Here is a 23,151-nt window from a genome sequence, read left to right as displayed (position 1 = left end):
GTATTCAAAGCATATAATCCAAACAAACTAATGCCATCATTCTTTTTTTTTTTCTGTTAAAGATTCCGTTCTCTCAAGTAAAGAAATTTAAATATTTTCCTATGTATTCCTCCCACCAACTGATAGCTATCAGCTAATATAATCAGATTTGAGATTTATAGAAGTGCAAAAGGAGATATGGCCTTTCAATAAGTATGAAGATTCTACTTTGTTAATTAACATTATAATCATAATAATTTACAATAGAAAAAAGTACCACCTTTATAAAGGCTAAAATGAAGATTTGACTAGATTTCTAAACTTTTTAAATAAAATATAAAAAAGACAACCCTAAGATACTTTAAGGATTAAAAAAATTATGAGAGAAAGAGATTTTTATCTATAAATATATTTTATATAGATATTTCTATTTTTCTTGTTCCTTATTTCTCATCATGATGGAAAATATCAGAAAGTTTGAACTTCTACCAGTCTAGGCAGAAAAGTCCTAATCATTATGCAGAAGAATGGAGGTTTTTGATTCTAAGGGCATTTTCTATGATAAACTATTAGGCCATCAACCTGTAGCGTACAGAGATATAAGCTGGGAGCCAGTGAAAATTTATTCAGGCATATTCTCCAAGAATAATGATCCAATATCCTCCCGGCAACTAAAAAAGTAGAGATCAAAATGGATAGTATTGAAATGTTCCTGGCTGATGAAGTTTTGGTTCCCAGATGCAAAGACTGAAATTTTCAAAACGTAGTCAAAAGAATGAATTCTTTCAACAGTCACTACATATGTTTCTAATTCTCCAAGTTGGGATTTGCATGAACTTATCTTAAATGTTATACTTATTTTTTTTAAAAGGACATTGCCCCATCCACTAAATTCAACATAAATCAGACATCAAATCCAAATATTTCTAGACCAGCCCTTACACAGTACTAGTTGAGAGTAAATTGATGTTAGTGCATTATTAAAGGCAATTAATTTTAAACCACAACTTGATAATGAAAAAAAACTACGATTTGTGCAAATATACTATTAGCCTTAAAAAGAAAAGGTTGAAACACACAATAAAGAAATCAAGTCATTGTTCACAAATTTGTTATTTTAATATAAGAGCAATACATGAATCAACTCCGTAAGGTCTAGATCTAGTGGAAAGGTTAGCGGATGCAAAGTCTTCATCAATTCAGAGGCAAAGGTGTATCATTTACTCTGCAAAAATTCATAGTATAAAGAACAATCATGGATTTCTAGATCATGTAGAAAAGCACTTTCAATTCTTTAGTCAGATCAATTTAAACTATCTGCAGACCAAATAATGTATTTGATTACATAATAGAATTTTTAAATTCAAGATTACCCCAGGAATAATGGGATATTTTGGCTAACAGTATGCGTGAGGAACAAACCCTGGAAATTTTCTTCAAGTTATTTTGAAATCATTAATTCTGACATTTATAAATAAGTGCAAAGCTTTGTCTTTTCTTAATTCAGTTGATTATCATTAATCTTTTGATTGCCACTGAAAATCTAACAAGTCAGAAAATAATGACATTACACACTTTATCCCAAAATACAAATGAATCAATAAGGAAACTAAATTATTCTACTTACAGACTTCCTCTTCTGGGAAGACTCAGCTCCTTCTGCAAAAGAAAAAACAAAACATGTTTATGAGATGCTTCCTTAACCTTGGACTACTAGGAACCAAACAGGTAACATAAAATGTATCTTCCTTGTTATGCTTGATTTGGCACTTTCTATACTGAAAAGATTTTAGTGCAATTATTTTATACTGAATCCCGTCTTACATTGTCCCTTTTATACACTGTGTTTAAGGTTCAAACACAGATTACCTAAATTCCAGAGCAGAAAAGACATCAATTCTTCCAAAGCCATGACAGGCAAATACTGAGTACGTGACACTATAATTGAGGGTAAGGGAAATCTGAGCAAACAAAGAACTTAACCAAAAAGGAAATAGAAGGAGGGGGGGAAATTCTGCAGGATTATAATTAAGTTAAAAGTGAAATGAAAAGGGAGTTAAATCAGACTATTTGCCCCCAACAGAAATAAACTCACGCAAAACGTTGTGTCTACCCAAGATCATAATTTTAAAAAGAAACACAGCAAAACGTTTCCTTCTGGTGTTATTTCTTAAAGAAAATGTGATTTAGGATTTAGGATATTTTTTAAAGTAGGTTAATGAAACTCTCAAAAGGTAGGCAGACAGCAACAACAATTAATAGATTGCTTTATAGTTTCAAAGGATGCTCTCACACTTATCTCAAATTAAGATCATTATCTACCTTTCTATGGAGTGTTTATGGGAAAACAAAACAAAACCACCCAGCAAACAAGCCAAACAAATCAATAAAAAGGGATACAGAAATACTTCCACCCACTGATGGAGCTTTCAGAAGCCTGGGCATTCGAGAATGATTACTTGGTGACGATAACTAAAGAATAGGAAGCAATGAGTCATCTGGCTGTTTTAACTCAAAATTTGAAAGGCTTGCCTAAATTTGGGCCTTCATTCCCATAATTATCATTTATTTTTTTGCCTGCCTGGAGTTCAAGCATCATTTTCTGAAAGATGCTCCCCTTCAACTTCAAACTCACCTTTCCTGCTCCCTGTTCTTATTGGATCCTCAAATGTTTGTCATGGCCTGTGGCCTCCCATCTTACTTCTAAACCATGCAATTTACTTCAGCACAGCTTACCAAAAAATAAAACGGACTTGAGAGTAGCAGCCCAGAGGAGGATCCTGCCTTAAACAGAACTTAATCAAAGTTATTACTTTACTCTCTTATTAACGGGAAAATATATTTTGATATAGATTTATAATAATCAGATGATTAAATACAAGAAAAAAAAGAAAACAATTTTAGGGACAGAGTATTTTCTTCCTTTTCCTAATAGCTAACCATTTTCTTTTCAAGGGCTGCAGGGTTCAGTGGCGGAATGGTTTTTGTTGTTTTGAGTTTTTCTTTAATCCTTCATTAGCCCTAAGAAATTATAGTGTTTGCTGAACTTAGGCCCCTGTTTCCAAAACATAAATACACCTTTATTTGCTAAAGCCTCTAATGAGGAGAGATGCATCTCTGACCAAGACAGTTTTCTCTGGAAAACTGAAATGTAAATAGAACAACCAATGAATAATTTTCTATACGTGTGTCTTAGATTATGACAAGCACTGAGAAATCTGTTTTGTATTTAGGTTAAAAAGAAAAAGAAAAAAGAACTCCCTAGAAGTAATCATTCACCAGAGAGTTTCTTTTAAAAAGAAATTACTGATCTGAAAAGGAATTCATACATATAACTGAATCCCTGTGCTGTACACCTGAAATTGACAGACTATGGCAAAGCAACCATGCTTCCATAAACAAAGAGAAAGAAATCCCTGGGACCTACTATACAACAAAGGCCTAGAGCTTAATTAAACAAATAAATACTTCTGTTTAGTAAGCTCATCTGACAGCAGCTTTAAAAGAAAAGGAGGGGTACCTGAGGTGTTATCATTAATAACAGAAAAGAAGTCAGATGTTTCAACATCTGAGGTAAACAGATCACTCAGAAGATAAGAGGGGAAGGGCCAAATAAATGATCCCCAAGTAGTTCAATCAATCATATTCCACCAAATGACCCAACCGAAAGCTGGCTGTTTTGCTCTGAGAAAAAAAAAAAAAAACTACTGAAATGGCAAGATAAGGGATACAAAGCCAACTCTGCTTTTAATCAGAAAGTCTTTCCAACAGCTCTAGAATTATGAGTTCTAAACAAGAAGAAAGGTCACAGTGGGAAAGCCCACACTGCTGCTCCCGGGATGGCAGCCGAGGTTGCAGGCAGAGGGGCCGGGGACATTTAATAGGCCACTGTCAACTGACCTGCAGGGTCCACGCTAAACAAGCTGAGGAGCTAATCCACCTGACGGCTTGAATGTCAGGCGCGGAACTGGAAACTCAATTTGGTAGCAAATTGGAATCAGATGTGACGGTAATAAAGTGAGAGAAATGAATGTGCTGTGTCCAAGACCTTGTGAACAATGGCTGCAAAAGCCTGCAAATACCAGGAAGACTGAGAAACTGCAGATGGAGCCACGAGGGGCTATGGCCCTGCCTCGTGGGACCACACGCTGATGAACCTGCACTGGTTGGATGCAAATGAGCAACATTAGGCACTTACTGCCCCAACCCCAGCGATACTGCGTGCGTGTCCTCATCGTATTCTTTTAGTGTCAGGACAAGGTCACTAACACACACTTATATAATTAGGTAAGGCATATGGTATTGGGCTTCTCCAGTGGCTCAGACAGTAAATAATCTGCCTGCAATGCAGGAGACCCAGGTTGATCCCTGGGTTGGGAAGATCCCCTCGGAGAAGGAAAGGGCAGCCCATTCCAGTGTTCTTGCCTGGAGAATTATGGTAGTAGTGCCATGCAAGTGTATGCATGTTCAGTCGTGTCTGACTCTTCACGACTCCATGGACTGCAGCCTACCAGGCTCCTCTGTCCATGGAATTTTTCAGGCATGAATACTGGAGTGGGTAGCCATTTCCTACTCCAGGGGATCTTCTAAGCCTAGGGATGGAAACTGCATCTCTTGCATCTCCTGCAGTGGCAGGCAGATTCTTTACCATTGTGCCACCTTTTAGTGCTAGTCATAAACCAAAGCTTGTGCTGAGTATACGTGGAACATGTGTTAAAAATGTAGCATAAGAACAGAGAAGGGAAGAGAGCAGAGAGAGGAAAAAAGGGCAAGAAACATCCATCTGAACTAAAAAGTGTGATTATTAATCATCATAGGTTAAAGAAATGCATATTTAGTATACTTAAGAATATTAGAATTCTAAAATTATTTTCAACGATGTTGATTTTTCAGTGACTTCTAATATTTTTAGAATCACTTTATATCATTATTTGCTTAATATTATGATCTTCTTTGCCTCCTTTTCTATAAATTCCAACTGGAAAAAATATTTTCAGTGTACATACACTAAAAATAAAGATGAAGAAAAGTTAATCTGCCTAAGTACTTTGGTTTTCATCTTGTGATCTCTTGATAAGACTGAAGACACACAGGTTCCTCAAGTTCGTGAAGAGAATTTCTGTGAGTCCAGAAAGAGGTGATTCTTTTCCTTTTGGCCAACCTTGGCCTCAAACAGAGAAAATAACTTGTCTTATTCACGAAGACAACTGAGAAATAGCTGCAATGTTTAATATGTATGCAATATCCACAATGGCAACTTTAACAGTATATACTATTTCTGAAGTATTTACTAGCTCTTCATACACAAATAAAATAACGTGGTTATATCTGCCATGAAATCTTTGAACTATTCTTTTTAACTGATAGGCCACTTATGATTTAAAAAAGAAAGGAGATGTCCATAGATAGTGTTACAAATAAGATATCCCCTCCTTCAAGAGGTGGGGATTAATTCTCTTCCCCTGGAAAGGGTCTGTACTTAGCACATGTGTGCTAAGTCGCTTCAGTCATATCCAACTCTTTGTGACCCCATGGAATGTAGCCCTCCAGGCTCCTCTGTCCATGGGGATTCTCCAGGCAAAAATACTGGAGTGGGTTGCCATGCCCTCCTCCAGGGGATCTTCCTGATCCAGGGATCGAACTAGTGTTAGTGTGTCTTACATCTCCTGCATTGGAAGGTGGGTTCTTTTACCACCACTAGCACCACCTAGGAAACCCCTGGACTTAGTGATTCCCTTCCAAAAAGAAAGGAGGGAAAAGGAAAAGCAGCAACTTCTCAGCGGATAAACCTGACCAACACCATCTGAACCAACCAACGCTAATGATACCAATGATAAGCACAGACATCACGTGCCCCTGATATGACGTGATGGGAAGGACTTCATCTCTGTGGCATTCTCTCCCCCACAGCCTTAGCTCCCGTTTCATTCTGGAAAAAAAGAAAAGAAACAAAACACCAGGGAAACCCAAACTTAGGGTCATTCTATAGAACATCTTCGAAACTGTCAGGGTTGTGAAAAACAAGGAACAACTGGGAAACTGTCACAGATCAGAGAAGACTAAGGATCAACAGTGACTACATGCAATGCTGGATCCTAGACTGGATTTTGACTCATTAAAAAGGACCTTAGTGGAAAACCTGGTGGTAGCCAAATAAAGTGTGTAGTTTAGTTAACAGTAATGTATAAATGTCAATTTCATAATTTTGACAAGTGTATTAAAGTTACATAAGATGTGAACACTAGTGGAAACTGGAGGAAGGGTATGCAAAAATTTGACTATCTTGCAACTTTTCTACAAATCTCAAATGATTTCAAAAGTTTTTAAAGTTCTCTAAAAGGAGGAGAGAGAAGTAGGGAGAAAGAAAAACTGTGTGTGTGTATGTGTGTATTTTAGAGCAGTGGTCCCTAACCTTTTTGGCACTAGCAACTGATTTTGTGGAAGATAATTTTTCCATGGACTGGGTGTCAGGGGGGATGGTTTTGGATAATTCAAGTGCATTTCATTTACTGTGCACTTGATTTCTAATCTAATGCTGCTGCTGATTTAACAGGAGGTACCAGTCTCTGGAAGTTAGGGACATCTAAGTTAGAGCATGGAATGTATGAACTAATAAATACCAAAATATTCTAAGCTTACTATAAGGTCACAATCAGTCCAGTATTTTAGAAGGTTACAGAATAGTCTAAATGAGAGAAGATTGTGACTTGGACCATCAGTGAAGACGGTCAAAGTCAGGTTTGAGATATGTTTTCAGAGAAGTTACGAAAGAACTTGATGTGGAAGATGGAAGAGAAAGCCAGAAAGAGTCAGTTCTTGGCCTGATCAAGTGGAGTTTGAGGGAAGAATTTCAGTCTGGATATGTCACATTCAAGATGTCTGTGAGAATAACAAAGAGAAACTTCCAAACAGGTGGTCGGACAAATGAACCTGGGGTTCAGGAAAGAGATCAGGGCTGGAATAGACTTTGAAATCATTAATGTATAAAACGGTATGTAAAACCATGGCCTGGAAGAGAGAGGAAAAGAGAGGACAGACAGAAAAAGGAGAAGCGGCACATGTAAGTATTCACACAGGGCTGCTTCAAATCTACAAGTGGGGAGAAGTTTGCTACGTGGTTCAGTTCATTCAGTTCAGTCGCTCCGTCGTGTCCGACTCTTTGCGACCCCATGAATCGCAGCACGCCAGGCCTCCCTGTCCATCACCAACTCCCGGAGTTCACTCAGACTCACGTCCATCGAGTCGGTGATGCCATCCAGCCATCTCATCCTCTGTCGTCCCCTTCTCCTCCTGCCCCCAGTCCCTCCCAGCATCAGGGTCTTTTCCAATGAGTCAACTCTTCGCATGAGGTAGTGAAGTGAAAGTGAAAGTGAAGTCGCTCAGTCATGTCCGACTCTTTGCGACCCCATGGACTGTAACCTACCAGGCTTTTCAGTCCATGGGATTTTCCAGGCAAGAGTACTGGAGTGGGTTGCCATTGCCTTCTCCAGCATGAGGTAGCAAAATGATGTGCTAAACTATGCAAACCCTCAAACCACACAAACCAAAAGAGGCTAGCAAGTGAAAATACTACAGGGTAGATGCCAGCTCTCACACAAGATAGCTTCACAGATAAGATCCAAAAATGGGAAGGAACTAGGAAATGAACCCCCAGAGAACATGACCACACCGCTGCTGCTCAAAGCTCAGCTCAGCTTCCCTCTGGGAAGGACCTTCGGCAGGTCCCAGCACCTTCCCTTAGCACTGGGGCAGGCACTCCCCATGAGTGTCCCATTCCTGGTGGGTGTCAGCATGATACACCAGGGCCCTGCCCTAACTGCCCAGGGGGCAGGAACAAGGAAATGCTGGCTCCCTTCCTGAGCACAGTAGGAGGTGGGGCCAGCTCCACCAGGCTTCACAACCCGGAGGTCCTCTGAAAGAAAGGGAAGAGGATTTGGAATTCGGTAACCCACCCTCCCCGCAAACCCTAACAGAAAAGCAAAATCCTGCAAACAAATAGAACCCTGATAGCCAGCACACACCACTTTCTCACTATTTCCCAGAAACCATTAGATTTAAAGTTCCCATACTCCTCCATATCATCATCCCTTAATTAGTCATCAGTGGCCTCACCCTGTCATCAAGGGTGACTCCGACTACTCTGCACTGACAAACCATTAATTTAGGGAGAGAGTTTAAAGAGCTAAGATGTGCGAGGCAGTGTATCAGGCACTGTTAGGGACACATAAGGAGAAAACAAAACAGATTTAAAAGCTACTTGGGGAAACACACATACCCAGGACAAGAGAGATATCACCAGGTGCAAGAGTATGCAGTATAATTTGAATGAGTAAATGGTAACAGGGGAGAGAAAATAAAAGGGGATGAGATAATTCAGCTCAAGCAGTGGTTCTGAATGCAGCCTGGCTACCCGTCAGTGTCACCCAGGGAGCTTTGACAAATATCGATGTCTGAACACCACCCTGGAGATGGAGAGAGAGTTGTTTGTATATGTTGTTTCACGAGGCTGGCACTTCTAAGTACCCTTAAAGGCACAATAGTTGGATTGTTTTTTTTTAATGGAATACTACTTTTCTAGCTGTCATTATAGTAGTGAAGTTTGAGGGTTTTATTGTTATTTCCTTTCCAAGTGGGAAGCATGGTAGGGCAAGAAAGGGTGCCCCAAGTGGAACTCTTCCTACCCAGTGGGGTGCAAATTTAACTAGGGGTATAGGCTCAGCCAGGGATTGGCTCTTTTAAAGGAAGGTTTTCAGCCCCATTTTCCTGACCTCCATTTTTACTTGTGAAGGCAGAAACAGAGGACAGAAGAATACACACACCACACCACAGAACCAGATCTTACATGAAAGGTTGGTTCTGAAACTGAGTTATACTCAAAAGTGGCTCATGTTCAAACCACCCTTGAAAAATCCGGTGAATTGCCCATAAAGTACACAGCTCTCTGAATACAAACTGTAGAATAAAGCTGGAAAAGCAGCAGTAGAAAGCGACAGAGATGCCTGGACTTTTAAACCATCCAACCTGTAAAATACCACTGAAATCTCTCTCACAGTGAGAATGTGAGTTGGGTGGAGAATCTTAAAGGATTTCCCTTTCTTGCAGGTTTCATTTCATTCTATTTCTGTATCTATAACCATAATGCACTTTAACATATTTATTTGTGGCAGTAAAGTTCAACAAAATAAACCATAAAAGTCACACTAAAATGCTTACTTGGTTTTCGTGTAAATTTTACTTGATCACAACCACATGCTCACTTTCTCTGGCAAAACACAAGTAGTTACTGCCTTCCTTTCTGAGTTAGCTTTTTCTGCCTTGAACTGAAATCAACAGTCATGGTCCTCAAGACTTGGCATTCACCTCCTATGCCTTTCCATATACGAGTTCCTCAGTCACAATATGGGTGTCTGGCTCTTTGGGTTTTGTAAGATTCTATAAAAAATGGAGTCTATGGATTTCCTAACAAATTCATGTGGCTGCTTGGTGCAACACTCCAGCCTTCCCATGAAGTGTCCAGAGATGAGCGATTGCCCAGGACTGCAAAGCCAGGAGATGGTGGACACAACATCTGAACCTGCATTATTCAGCCCCAATTTTTGTCTACATTCCAAGGGGAAAGTGCCAGAAAGCAGGTCAAAGTGGTGATGTGAGCAACAGGGAGGGGAGTGGGGGTCTGAATGAGTACATAAGCAGAGAGGGTTGGCTTTAATAAAAAAATAAATAAAATGTTTTTTAAAAAGAGGGGAGCTTTTCCTTTTAAAAGGAAGAAAAGTATGGGTAAGAACAGATACCTTTTAAACAACAAAGGAAAGTGAAGCAATTTACTTAGAGTCCTGTAATTTCAGAAACAGAAGGCAAATCTGCCAAAGGTGAAAACAAGGGACACATGCGGGGATTAAAGCGAGCAAAATGTTTTTTGGGTTTTTTAATCCATTGAACACTCTTTAGTAAAGGCTGATGAGGCAAGTGCTGAGGTTAAAGGACTTGGCTTGCTTTAGAATACAGTGTGGAAAAGCCTGGAATAGAGTTTTTCTCAAAATACGCAGTAGTACCAAGGGAGGGGGGTGATCAGTTTTCTTTAAGGAGAGTCAAGATGGTTTCTTTCCCAGTGATGTTTCCCATCATTAATAAAAACAAAATCTGGCGGACCACCAGGCTTAGCTCAGGTTAGGTTACACTGATGACAAAGTTCATCATTTGAGCCAAAGTAATTGCTTCAAAGATAGCACTTGATTCAATCTGGGAAAATAAGATGCCAAATCATGTGTGTTCTGGGCTCCTGGGAAAGAACTCCTTCCCTTTTCCAAGAAAGCTAGCAAGAAAGGAGGAGCGTTAATCCCAAAACACTAACAACAGCCGCAGGGTAGAAGGTGACAGAGAAGAAAGGTAGAAACTGGGTCTTGGGTGATTTCTTTGAATTAATGGATCCAGTCTTGCCTCTACCTGAATTTCTCAATTATGGGAGCCAATCAAGTCCCTTCCTTGTTTAAACCAGTTTAACTTGCTGTTTCTGCTCCTTGCAAATCAAATATTCCCAAGTGATGCAATACGTAAGCCTGGCCTTTCTTCAGAGGCATCTGGGAGTTGGTGAGGCAGCCTCAGGAATGGGTGAGGAAAGGGGCATTCCAGCAGAGGGAATGGATGCAGCAAAGCAGGGTGGGGTGAAACAGCATATAGCTCTTAGTAAACTTGGAAAGGCCAGAACAGAAGGTAGAAAGAAAAAAACAACAGGACATGAGTATGGAGGCAGGCACAGGGAAAGCCATAGGATTTTAGGAGAGACTGTCTTTATCCTATAGGCAATGAGGAATTCAGAGAACATTTTAAGTAGAATAAGATGGTTAAATTTACACGTCTAAAAGGATCACTCTGGTAACAGGGTGTAAATGAGTTATAAAGGAAAGTAACTCAGAGGCTTATTAATTTATCCAGGAAGCATAGCTCAGTGGCAGGACTAAGAAACAGACAGTGGGGGAAAGAGAGGAGGGGCAGATTCAAGAGAGAAATGTGTGTCTAGGATCTATGGGAGCTGAAAAGAAATGCTTAACTTCTGGGAAAGTTTAGAACATGTAGGAGCTAAGTCAGTAAAGAATCCACCTTCACTGTAGGAGATGTGGGTTTGATCTGTGGGTAGAAAAGATACCTTGGAGTAGGAAATGGCAACCCACGCCAGTATTCTTGCCTGGGAAATCCCATGCACAGAGAAGCCTGATGGGCTACAGTCCATGGGGCCTCAAAGAGTCAGATAGGTCTGGGCAACTAAACCACTACCAAGGGCGGGCACCATCCAGAGACGAAAGAAGAGGGCCGTTCAAAAGTTAAATCATGAAATCTGAATGTGGATGAGGGGATGCAAGACCATTTAATTTAGACCAGAGGGTCCCTGGTGGGAGAGAATGTGAGAGAGGTTTGCAAAGTAAAATTAGAGCAAAGGACAGGTCTTCAGTACTTTTTGTTTTTTAATGTGGACCATTTTTTAAGTCTTTATTGAATTTGTCACAATATAGCTTCTGTATTATGCTTTGACTTTTTGGCCAAGAGGCATGAGGGATCTTAGTTTGAACCTGCACCCCCTGCATTGGAAGAAAAGCCTTAACCACTGGACTACAAAGGCAGTCCCCCAAGTCTTTCTTGCATGAAAGTTAAATATCATTAATCACAACCCCCTTTTCCACTGTAAAATTTTTTACACAATTGGTGGGAATTGTATTTCTTTACTAAGCCCACCTTTATCCATCTAGTCACAGTTCCTAATGTGGACTGCGTGGTGATGTACATTATCTTCTTTAATTTTCACTATTATTTTCATTTTGCAGAACTGAGGCACACAGCAGTAAGTAGTGACACAGGTCACAGAGCTGGTAAATGGCTTAGCTTGTCTTTGAATCCACAGCAGTCTGAGTCCAGAACAGTTTTAATTACTTTTCATCACCAAGTAAGATTTGGTGTATTTGTACTAGCGACGCCGCCGCCCCCTCCCGCCAGGGATAACACTTCCCCCACCCCCTGCACCCCCGCCCCAAGTAGGCTATATGGAGTTGCATTCAAACTTGATAACACAGTGGCAATTACTCTTAGAAAGGAGTATTACAACACAGTTTTGCAGCTCTTTCTAAGCAAATTTCACACTTAAAGTATTTTTATAGACTCTGGCTTTATTTGAAGTAAAGCTTTGCAAACACATTACTTTTAACACAGATCTTTTAAAATAGAAAAAGCATAGCAAGTCAAATTATTGGTTAACCCCAAGTAAATGAGCAAATGAAACAAGCTTCCTTTCCAGCCAATTACTAGGGTTTTGATGCTTCCTAACATGTTACACCCTTGATATCAAAAAATCAAGCTTGAGAATCTCACATTTATATACATACCTCCTTCCAATTCAGTATGATATAAGGTAAATCTGCCTCTTGAGTTTCCACATTTCTGCAAAGTTTCCTGAGTAGCAGGGAGGGATCGAACCCTAGTACACCTTCAGTTGACTGAGTGCTTACTATATACTGCTGCTGCTGCTGCTTAGTTGCTTCAGTTGTGTCCGACTCTGTGCGACCCCATAGACGGCAGCCCACCAGGCTCCCCCGTCCCTGGGATTCTCCAGGCAAGAACACTGGAGTGGGTTGCCATCTCCTTCTCCAATGCATGAAATTGAAAAGTGAAAGTAAAGTCGTTCAGTCGTGTTCAACTCCTAGCAACTCCATGGACTGCAGCCCACCAGGCTCCTCCGTCCATGGGATTTTCCAGGCAAGAGTACTGGAGTGGGGTGCCATCACCTTCTCCGTACTATATACTAAGTGAGGTGAATTTATTTCCTCAAGGTTAGGAGATTTCAGCCCTCAGTCATACAGTATTTTCTGTGTTCATTTTCTTCTTAAAGAACAATATACTATCTCTTTCAAGCAAACATGTACCATCTTTGAAATTAAAGAAATTTGTTTTGATCAAATCAGAGGAGCTACAGCCCTTTGCAACAAAAGAAGTAAAACAAGAAAACGGATATTAGATCAACCGAACTTTGTGTTAAACAGAAATTCTTATTTAAGCTCATTGTATACTTCATAGTGAGTAAATGAACAGGATCTAGATTCAGATATATCTATGTTCTAATATAAGTCAATGCTGGAAAACATCCTTGAAAAATCTCTTTAATATCTCTAAGACTCAATCTTCTAAGTTATAAAATGAGGCTATTATAGTTGAGAAGACTGAGACCACACACGATGCCCGTGGCACAGTTCTGAACACACCAGCATCCTAGACGCCAGCCAGCACTAGTGGCTGAGTGTGACACTCACATCGGATGTGCCACCTGGGCCACAAGTGACAAATGGGTAAAAGCAAGGAGCAAGTGCTCAGGACGCCTATCTCCTCTTCTCTGACTGTAGAACTGGGCGCAGTTCTGTCAAACAATCGGAAGATTCCAGGCAAAGCAGGCTTCAGTGAAAACACACACCTTGTCACTAATCAGGACAAAAAATTCCTTTAGCAGAAGGAGATCATATACAAATATTGGATATTTAACATCTGAATTGCCTTTAAGTCAGTACACTTTGGAGGTCCTTTAGGACTAGAAAATTAAGGTCACTGTGGACAAGTTTTGCAATTCTCCTTTTTCCTTCCAAAGAGACTTATGAAGGCTTGTGATAAATACACGCATCGGCCCTGCCACTTAACTATGTTTCTTGTTACTTGGGAAAGCCTGTGACCTACAGTGAGCTTAGATAAAAAGGCAACACTGCACAGCTGTGCCCTGCAAGGCTCCACAATTTTTTCAAGTCTTCCATCCATTACCAGAAAATTACAGTAAATTCAAAATATTGATCGGCACACCCCTATATGGGAAGAAAGTTACCATCGACTTTTATTGCTTATTGTTGGGTACAATTCCCTGGAATCAATAAAAGCTACAATGTTCATAAGCTTCTAAAAGGCTAGTTAATATAGTGGATATGAGACACCTCTTAGGATCACTATAAATCTATAGGATTCTTCAAGAGAACAGTGCAAACATCTTCACTGTTCAAAAGCCTTATTTGATTTTAGAATCTTCTCATTACCCAGGAAAACACCCTGGGAAAGAAATGAGTATCAATGGCAGGCAATAAAAATTAAGCAACTAGGAAGGACTGTACTTAACAGTTTTTCTCTTTTACCTGTTGGCTCCCCCTGCATTTCCAAACCAACGTTACTGTCCAATCCAGAGATGGTCTCTAAGAGCTACGATTTTTTTTTTAAGGGTGTCTTTACACAGATTTAAGATGAGTTTTCTTGACCGAGGGTCCCAGGTTCCAGCAAAGGAGACTGCCTGCCCATAAACAACATTTCAACCACCCCTAATTTAAAGAATCAATATCCTTTTATGAACCAATTTTTAAAAATCAGATAATAACTCAAAGGTTCCATTAAAATTACAGACAACTTTAACACAAAAAGAAAAAGGCTTTTGATAGAATGAGGAAACGGAATTGGATGAGACTATTTGGCCAGTGATAGTGAATTTATTCAGCTGAGATTAATCATTTTTATTTACTAAAGACACTCCATAGTTTATCTAACAGTCACTATTCTGAAAGCCCATCTTAGTGTAGAAATTTACAGGCAAAACAGCGCAAGGGAGCTCTTGAAGTGCTATATGAAGCTAATACCCACAAGTCTGCTTTCTTCTAATCCACTCTTCTCCATCTAAATGCAAAAGACGACACTTAAAATGTACATACAAAATGTATGAGAGCAAGGGAAGATTCATGACACACATATTCAAATAATCAATAATATGTCTTAAGCCTTTAATGGTATTGAAATTTATTGTAAAGAGGTCACAGAATAAAATAAACAATTGCCTTATAAAGGATATATTTTACTTAGTAAGTAATAGGTCCTATTTGTTAAAGGGATACTGGATCTTTTTTGAAGTTAATTTGTCCAATGTGTTATTTCAAATAACATCAGTTGAAAGAATGCTGGAATAGGGAACCCTGAGACGAACAGAGAGGAAGGTAGGGTCCCCTATTTCCCGCTTAACACCTTCCCCTCCGTCACACTATGAAAGCTAGAGCTGTGGGGCTGAAGCTGTGGTATAAGTAATCAAGCAGGCACCAGGCCCTGTGCTACACATATTTTCCTACAGGATCTCATTTGAGCCTTACCCTACCCTGCAATTACAGGAAGGGCGACCACCACTTTTTTCTGATGGGGAAATTGAGCCCTGGAAAAGTAACCCTGTGATTTCGCCAAGGTCAGATGTCTCATGTTAAGGATAGCAGAGCAAAGACAACATAGCCTTGATGACCCTTTCCCACACTGCACCGGCCCTGGACGCCCAACCAACCAACATTTTTATATGAGAAATAATAAATCCTTATTTATTTAAGCTGCAATTTGTTGTTTTTGGTCGTTGGCAGCTAAACATGTTTCTGATATGCTCCAAAAATAGTCGTGAACTTTGCAAGTCAGCTTTGGAGCCGTGTATCAAAAGCATACCTGGCGTGAAGACAACCCTGACACCATTTCTGAGCATCAGAAGGGCCCGTGCTTGTTACCCAGAGGAAATGACCAAATGTTGCTTAAATTAGAATTAAGTTACGTGCTGTGCTTGTGCTTAGTCATTCAGTCATGTCTGACTCTTTGGGGTCGGGCTCCTGGGGTCCCCAAAGGCTGTAGCCCACCAGGCTCCTCTGTCCATGAGGATTCTCGAGGCAAGAATACTGGAGTGGGTAGCCATGCCCTCCTCCAGGGGATCATCCCAACCCAGGGATCAAACCCAGGTCTCCTGCATTGCAGGCAGATTCTTTACCATCTGAGCTATCAGAGAAGCCCCAAATTAGGATTAGGTTCTATGAGAAGCAAAATTCTTGGAAACACTGATTACAGATCCGTCAATGGGGTTCCCTTTTCAAAAATCAATTTGGGAGGTCCACGCAGTGTGTGTTAATAATGACTTTGAAGTTAACCGAAGTGACTTCAAACTTAATGGCATCACGTGTGTGACAGTTAATTAGTAGAAAATATTATAGTGTAGCAGTTTTTTGCCTTTTGTTAAGCATCAAAAGTAATGAAAGGCTTTGGGTTTTAATTGTTTCTTCCCTAAGACTGAATTCTATTCTCATTGCAAAGACAGAATCCTTTCTCTTAAAGTCAGGATGACATTTTGTGTGGTTTTCGGATCACAAGGACTACAACATGGGTGGACATTTAAACTGAAGACCTAAGAAAGTTCTCATAAGGTGGCACCTTATTTTTATTAACTGAAAAAATTAAGTAATTTCCAAGCAAGCAGGTTTCCCCCTTATCACATGTGAGTGCTGCCATTTGTAATTCAGGACCGAGTTAAGGTGGTTTCGACTTTGGTTTCTACTTACACTAATTAAGTTCTTTCTTTTAAAAATAAAAAGCATACTAGACTTACTGTACTGCCATGATTACTATATTCCACAGACACCGTGTGTTCACACACTGAATTATGCAGTTATCACCTTGGAAACCTTAAGTTGATAGTTAAATCTGGACTCACAGTCTATAAGATTAAAAAAAAAAAAAACAGTATAAATGACCTATACTATAACATAGTATGAACAAAGGAGGGAAATAATCAACTCTAGCACACTGAAGAACATAAAATTATAAGCAGCCTAAACTATCTTTTAAAGTCACACAATTCAGATAAGTTGCTGAATTTGCACTAATGCTTTTAAATGGTTCTGTCACTTTAAATGGTAGTAAAACCAAAAACAGAAAGGAAACTAAACATCAGAATTATATATCAATCAGGAAAAAAGCATTAATAGTTAAGTAAAATAGATTGTTAAAGAACTACATGTCTCTTTCTTCAGATATAATTGACATAACATTATACAAATTCAAGGTATACAATATTGATCTCATACATTTGTATTGCAATATAATTGTCATTGTAATGTCAGCCAACTGGTCTATCACCTTATATAAATATCATTTCTTCTAGTGATGGAAAAAATTAAACTTTAGGCTCTTAGCAAGCTTAATGCTTACAATATAGTTTGTGGTCTATAATCACTGTCCTGTGTATTAGATCTCCAGGACTTATATGCGCTAGTTGCACATGCAGGCATGTATGCTTTCAGTGGCATTCAGTCATGGCCACCTCTTTTAGACCCTACGGACCATAACCTGCCAGGCTCCTCTCTCCATGGGATTCTCCAGGCAAGAATACTGGAGTGGGCTGCCATGCCTTCCTCCAGGGATCTTCCCGACCCAGGGATCGAACCTGCATCTCTTACCTCTCCTGCATTGGCAGGCAGCTCCTATGCACCCTTAAACATCTCTCCCATTTCTCTATCCTGAGCCCCTGGTAACACCATTACTCTCATTTTTTCCAGTCCAGTTTTTTTTTTTTTTTTTAGATTCTACATGTAAAATATTACACACACACACACACACACACACACATTATATATATTCTATCTTTTAAAGATAGAATCTAAATATAAAAACCCTAAGTGCTAAGTACTCTATGTGGATTGAATTAAGTTACTAACCCATGTGCCCGTAGGCTCACCAGGATGAAAGTGCTGAGATGGCAGAGTCCTAGGAGGGCAGCCAGGCAGGGTGGCTCAGGAACCTGGCTTAGGAAGATGGCCTTGGACAAATGACATACCCTCACTGGGAGTGATCAGTCATAAGAGCTTATAGTGTCATTGTGCAGATTAAATGAAAGAATACACATGAAGTATCTAGAAAATTGACTGGCACACATTGAGCACACTAGTATTAGGCTATTATTCTCTCTTAAATATTCATTCACAAATCTGACATAGCAACCCTAAGGTTTTGCAATTTGAAAGTATAAGGTATTCATCTACATAATAGGTAGTTATGCTGATGTATCTTTTGTGCACCAAAGCACAGATGAATGAAAACTAGTAATACATTTAAATATTCTACTTGAATGAAAACTTACAGAATCTATCCTTGAATTTCTTATTGATTCTCTCAGATGCTTTCCAAATGAGTTCTGCTGCATTAAAACTAAGCCAAAATAGATTACCTGGGCCTTTTAACTACCCTTTGTCAAGCACAAAGTCCATCTCAATGAAACACAAGCTTCTTAAAAAGCCAGATTGCATTTTACCCACACACACGCTAAGCAAGCTGGCATATATTCCAAGTATTCCATAGTGTATCTTTTAAGCAGACCCTTTTTATCTCGTATAGCTTTCATTAAATTACAAGAGAAAAAGTATTTCCTGCTATGACCAGGAATAATGCTAGATTTGTCATCTACTCCATTTTCATTCTATATTTCTCCCAGTCTACCTTTCATCAATAAACAACAGTGTTGCTTTAACTAAAAAGTGTGGAAAATTCTGATTGAATTTTCCACTTCAGAGTACACAAAATCATTCCATCTAACATGCGCTGTGTTAGAAAATCTATGCCCCCTCCTGACCTCCTGTTGCAGCCTATTTCAAGTATCCGTGATGCACCGTATCACACTGCATGGCTGGTGAAGGAGAGTAAACATATTGACTGAGAAATGTTTTGAAAAAACTTAATTCCACCTAGATCCTGGGCACTGTCAAAAATCACAAACATGCTTGCATTCTGTCTGTGCAAGAGCCTGAGAGGGTTCTCAGAGAAATTCCCACAGTACGTGACACCAGCCACTTGCCTAACTCTCCATCTAAGCAGGACCGTGCAGGGCGGGGCTGGGGGAAGGGAGAGTAAGAGTCAGCCCAAATAATACACTCAGAGGTGTAGGAGAGAAGATGTTATTAACTGTGCCCTTCCTTTCACCTATTTGCAAGGTTAAAATAAAATTTAGCAGAAAAGATTAGCACCGCTAGTGAGAAGGCACAACTCAGCCGGCAGGCAAGGAACACATGGAAGAAGAGGTAATATATTGATTGACCTTTCCTTCCAATTGCAGTCCAGGCAGCTAGCTGTCTTTTCTCATTTAGGGGGATATGACAGCTGACCTAGCTTATTTTCTTGAACTAGCAAACTAGCAGAGTCCTTGGACCAGTGAGGTAGCAGAGACCAGTATACACCTATAAAGGCAGAACTCAACATTACCACTGTCCTAAGTAGGAGGCCCTAAGTAGAATCCTGTAACCTGATAGGCTGCTGGATTAGAGCTCCTCCTCCTTCCAAAAATGCTAGTAATCTTACCAGAAAACAGTGGGGAAGATGTTTCCCAGGTATAGAGAATGTCAGCCAATACGAATTGTTCATGCTCCTTGAAATAAAGAGGAACAAGGTTCATTTAACTCAACATTACTCAGTGAACTTTGCTAATGGGTATTGATAAGAAAAACTTAATAAGTTTCTTGGTAAAATGTTCTGTACTCAAATAAGTTTCAGAAAATATACTTAAATACATCTCAGAGAATTTACTCACTGCAAGATTTCCCCAAGACTTTTTAAAATTACAGGCATTTTATTTAACAAGATCAAAGGGTATGATCTGCAGTGTTTCTCAAATTAATGGGACCATGAAACACTTTGGCAGAACCATCCCTGAGGCATGTACACAGAACATGCTTTGAGAAATGTACATTTCACAGAGCCTTTACTTTGGTACAATGATAGGATGGCCATAAGAGAAGCAGACACTAAATTACTGCCATGTGATACACCAGCAACTGCATTTAGTAACTGAATTTCACAGTCTGGTATTGCACTCTGATGTAAGAGGTAGGCGCCCTACAGTGTAATTCAATCAAATGTCCTCTAGTGCACCTTGAAAGACTGCTCGACAAATCCAAGAGAAGACCGAAAACAACAGCTACATAATCAAAGCCCTTGTGCACAACAGGGATCAAATCATTAAAGAAATGAACCCAAAGTACAAGAACACATGATTAGCATGCCATAGGTCTATAGTTTATATGGAAGATACAGCCAGGAACTAAGGACTGTTACCATAGCCGTGTGTTTCTAACAGTGACAGAATGACACAACTAAGCCCAGATTTATGAATGGCCAGGACGGAGGAGGCTGTTGGGCTGCCGTCTATGGGGTCGCACAGAGTCGGACACGACTGAAGCGACTTAGCAGCAGCAGCAGCAGGCTTATCGTTACGGTTTCCCAGGCAGCTCAGATGGTAAAGCATCTGCCTACAATGTGGGAGACTCAGCTTCGATCCCTGGGTTGGGAAGATTCCCTGGAGAAGGAAATGGCAACCCATTCCAGTATTCTTGCCTGGGAAATCCCATGGATGGAGGAACCTCGTAGGCTACAGTCCATGGGCTCACAAAGAGTCGGACGTGACTGAGCGACTTCAGTTTCCGTTTTAAGGCTTATCTTTATTCTCTTTTCCCTATTCACAAATTCCCTGATCTCCTCGGACAAATCTATTTCTGAGACTTCCTCTTCCATTCAAGAAGTAGACATTCACAAGAGACCATTACTTTCAACTATAGGAGTGAAGATTTGGAGAAAAGCTAGGAACGAAAAGTATGTTCTCACTTGGTCTAATTCCTCTGTTGCTGACCTATGGCAGGTTTCTCCTCCTGCTGTCATTTCACCATGATAGCCATGAGCCCTTCCCTTCATGAATTTATCACTCAGGAATTCACTTTATTAAGGTTTTCTTGTGTATGCATGCGAGGTCACTACCGTTGTGCCCGATTCTTTGTGACCCCCATCAACTATAGCGCACGAAGCTCCTCTGTCCCTGGGATTCTCCAGGTAGGAATACTGGAGTGGATTGCCATTTCCTTCTCCACAGGCTCTTCCTGGCCCAGGGATTGAACATGCATCTCTTGCGTCTCCTGCACTGGCAGGCGGGTTCTTTATCACTAGCACCGCGTGGGAAGCCCCAGGTTTACCTGTGCTCTTAGCTTTTTAAGTTAGTTTTTAAAGTATGGGTTTGCAGCTTACATACCTTGTTTTGATTGTGAACATAACAACAGCGGTCTCTTGTAATTGTCTACATTCTAAGTGGAAGCGGAGGCTTGAGAAGTAGGAGATGTTGCTTTACCATGTGTTTATATAAAAGTTTTAAGTGAGAGAACAGTAGAAATTGAGGTAAATAATATTTAGCTCCAAAAAAAAGGTGTGTCTCTTCTATGTCATACCACTTGAGTCAGAGTGCTGAGTCATTCTGCTGTCTACTTGAACTGTGCTGGGTACTGTTGGGATCCATACTCAATAAAAGAAATAGGCAATACAAACAGATGCAGAGATAACCAAGATTTTGATGTTGTCAGACAAAGACTCAAAAATAACTATGCAAAGGGATACAGTGGCAAAGATATCTGACATGAACAAATACATGGAAAATTTCACTAGAGAGATAGAAACTATAATAATAATAAAGAACAACAGGAAAAGCTGGAATGAAAGATATCAGAATGAAAAGGACTTACCAGCTGAATGAGCAAAGCAGAAGAAGGAATAAGTAAAGTTTAAATCAAAATGATAGAAATTATCCAAAATGAATCACCAGGAAAATAAAGCAAAAACAAAAAACAGTGTCTAAGATCTGTGCAACAATATTCAACTGCCTAACACAGGTACAAATAGACTACCACAAGGAGAAGAGAGAAAATGAGGCAGAAGACACATTTGAATAGATAATAGCTAAGGGCTTTCCAAAAAATTGATAAAAGGCATCAATCTACATACTTGTGAACTCCAAGCAGAATGAATACAAGGAAAACTGTACTTGGCCATATCATAGTCAAATCTTTCTTTGAGGAAAGAAGCAGAAATTTGTGTGTGAGATAATGGGAAGGGAGAACTTATCCTACCCCACCTTGGGAAAAAAACCATTAACTTATAAAAATATTAAAGGAGGCAATGAAGTTAATCAGGTCAGTTAAAAAAAGATACCATGGTCTCCAAGCATTGGCCAACAAGTGTGTCTGAGGTACTCAGCCTGCTCTTCTCAGATAGGGATTCCCTTCCCTGGTGGCTCAGAGGTTAAAGCATCTGCCTGCAATGTGGGAGACCTGGGTTCGATCCCTGGGTTGGGAAGATCCCCTGGAGAAGGAAATGGCAATCCACTCCAGTGTTCTTGCCTGGAGAATCCCATGGAGGGATCTGTGGGCTACAGTCCATGGGGTAGCCCAGAGTCGGACACGACTGAGCGACTTCACTTTCAAGGATTGCTTGGCTAAATGTTTAAATTAATCTTTTAGAGTTGCTGGCTATGTTTTGATTTGTTTTTCTTTTTGCCTTGGGGCAGAGGATTACAAGGGGCCAGCAGGATACAGGACTCCTGAAGGTAAAGAAATGATTTCAGTAATTCTTCATAAATAAATCTAAAGCTAAACTGGATAACCTGTACTTGTCCATTGTTTCCGTTTAGTCTCTAAGTTGTGTCTGACTTTTTTCGATCCTCAGGTGCTATTTAACCATCTTATCCTCTGCTGCTTCCTTCTCCTTGTGCCTTTAATCTTTCCCATCATCAGAGTCCTAACCCAGCTGATGAGCTTTTAACCTCTAAATTAAAAAGACTTCCTACACCCTTCCTCCAAATAAAATACTAATCTCATCTTGGCCAACTGCCTGTTACAAGTCTTTGGTAAGCACTACTCTGAGAACTATGAGAAAAGTCAACAAAAGCAATTCACTAGTTCTTTAAAGTCCTTGGGGAAAAAAATCCACCCAAGGATAAGATAGGTTGAGCTGTAACAATTTACCTATGCCTACTTAACCGCTGTCAGTTAAACAAAAAACAAAGAACAGGAAAAGGTAACTGCTACAACAACAAAAAAAATTTGTGTTAGGAAAGACAAACAGGTCAAACAGTTCTCAATATTTTCAGTCACAACATTTAAATGGGCTTAAAATAGAAATTCCAGCAACTAAAATATTAAAAGTCAAAATGGTTTTCACACATTCTTTACTTCCATTTTGAAACCCAGTCCCATTCTTTTCTTAAAGACAAACATCATTTTCCTGGACAATCAATTAGGATGTTGACAAGCATCAGGAAAGAAATGTGACTCTGAAAACAAAAATGGAAATTTAAAACATTCTGAAAACTGCTACAGGGGTAGGACAAGGGGTCTGCTAGGGTGCTGGTAATGCACTGTATTTTAAACCTTGGAGTTGTTACCTGGGCATAGTCAGTGTGTGAAAGCTCACTGAAATCTGCAGTTTTGGGATATGTTACTACTACAGGAAAAAAAAAAAAAATCAGTTACTAAGATCTTTGGGATAATAGCAAGCTTAAAATATCTGTACTTT

The 23,151-nt window shown here is 39.8% G+C and overlaps 1 protein-coding gene across 1 annotated transcript in view; it reads right to left on the bottom strand.

Moving 5' to 3' along the window:
- Positions 1–23,151, bottom strand: part of MAST4 (microtubule associated serine/threonine kinase family member 4) — a 617,121-nt gene that overhangs the window by 296,147 nt on the left and 297,823 nt on the right. Inside the window, 1 exon segment of the mRNA XM_070357543.1 lies at positions 1,607–1,638. Within this exon segment, the coding sequence (XP_070213644.1) occupies positions 1,607–1,638 (32 nt within the window).

This window comes from Bos mutus, chromosome 20, assembly GCF_027580195.1.
Source record: "Bos mutus isolate GX-2022 chromosome 20, NWIPB_WYAK_1.1, whole genome shotgun sequence".
NCBI classification, from domain to species: Eukaryota; Metazoa; Chordata; class Mammalia; order Artiodactyla; family Bovidae; genus Bos; species Bos mutus.
The sequence above is the reverse complement of the archived record's forward strand: the minus strand, read 5'-3'. Positions and strand labels throughout refer to the sequence as shown.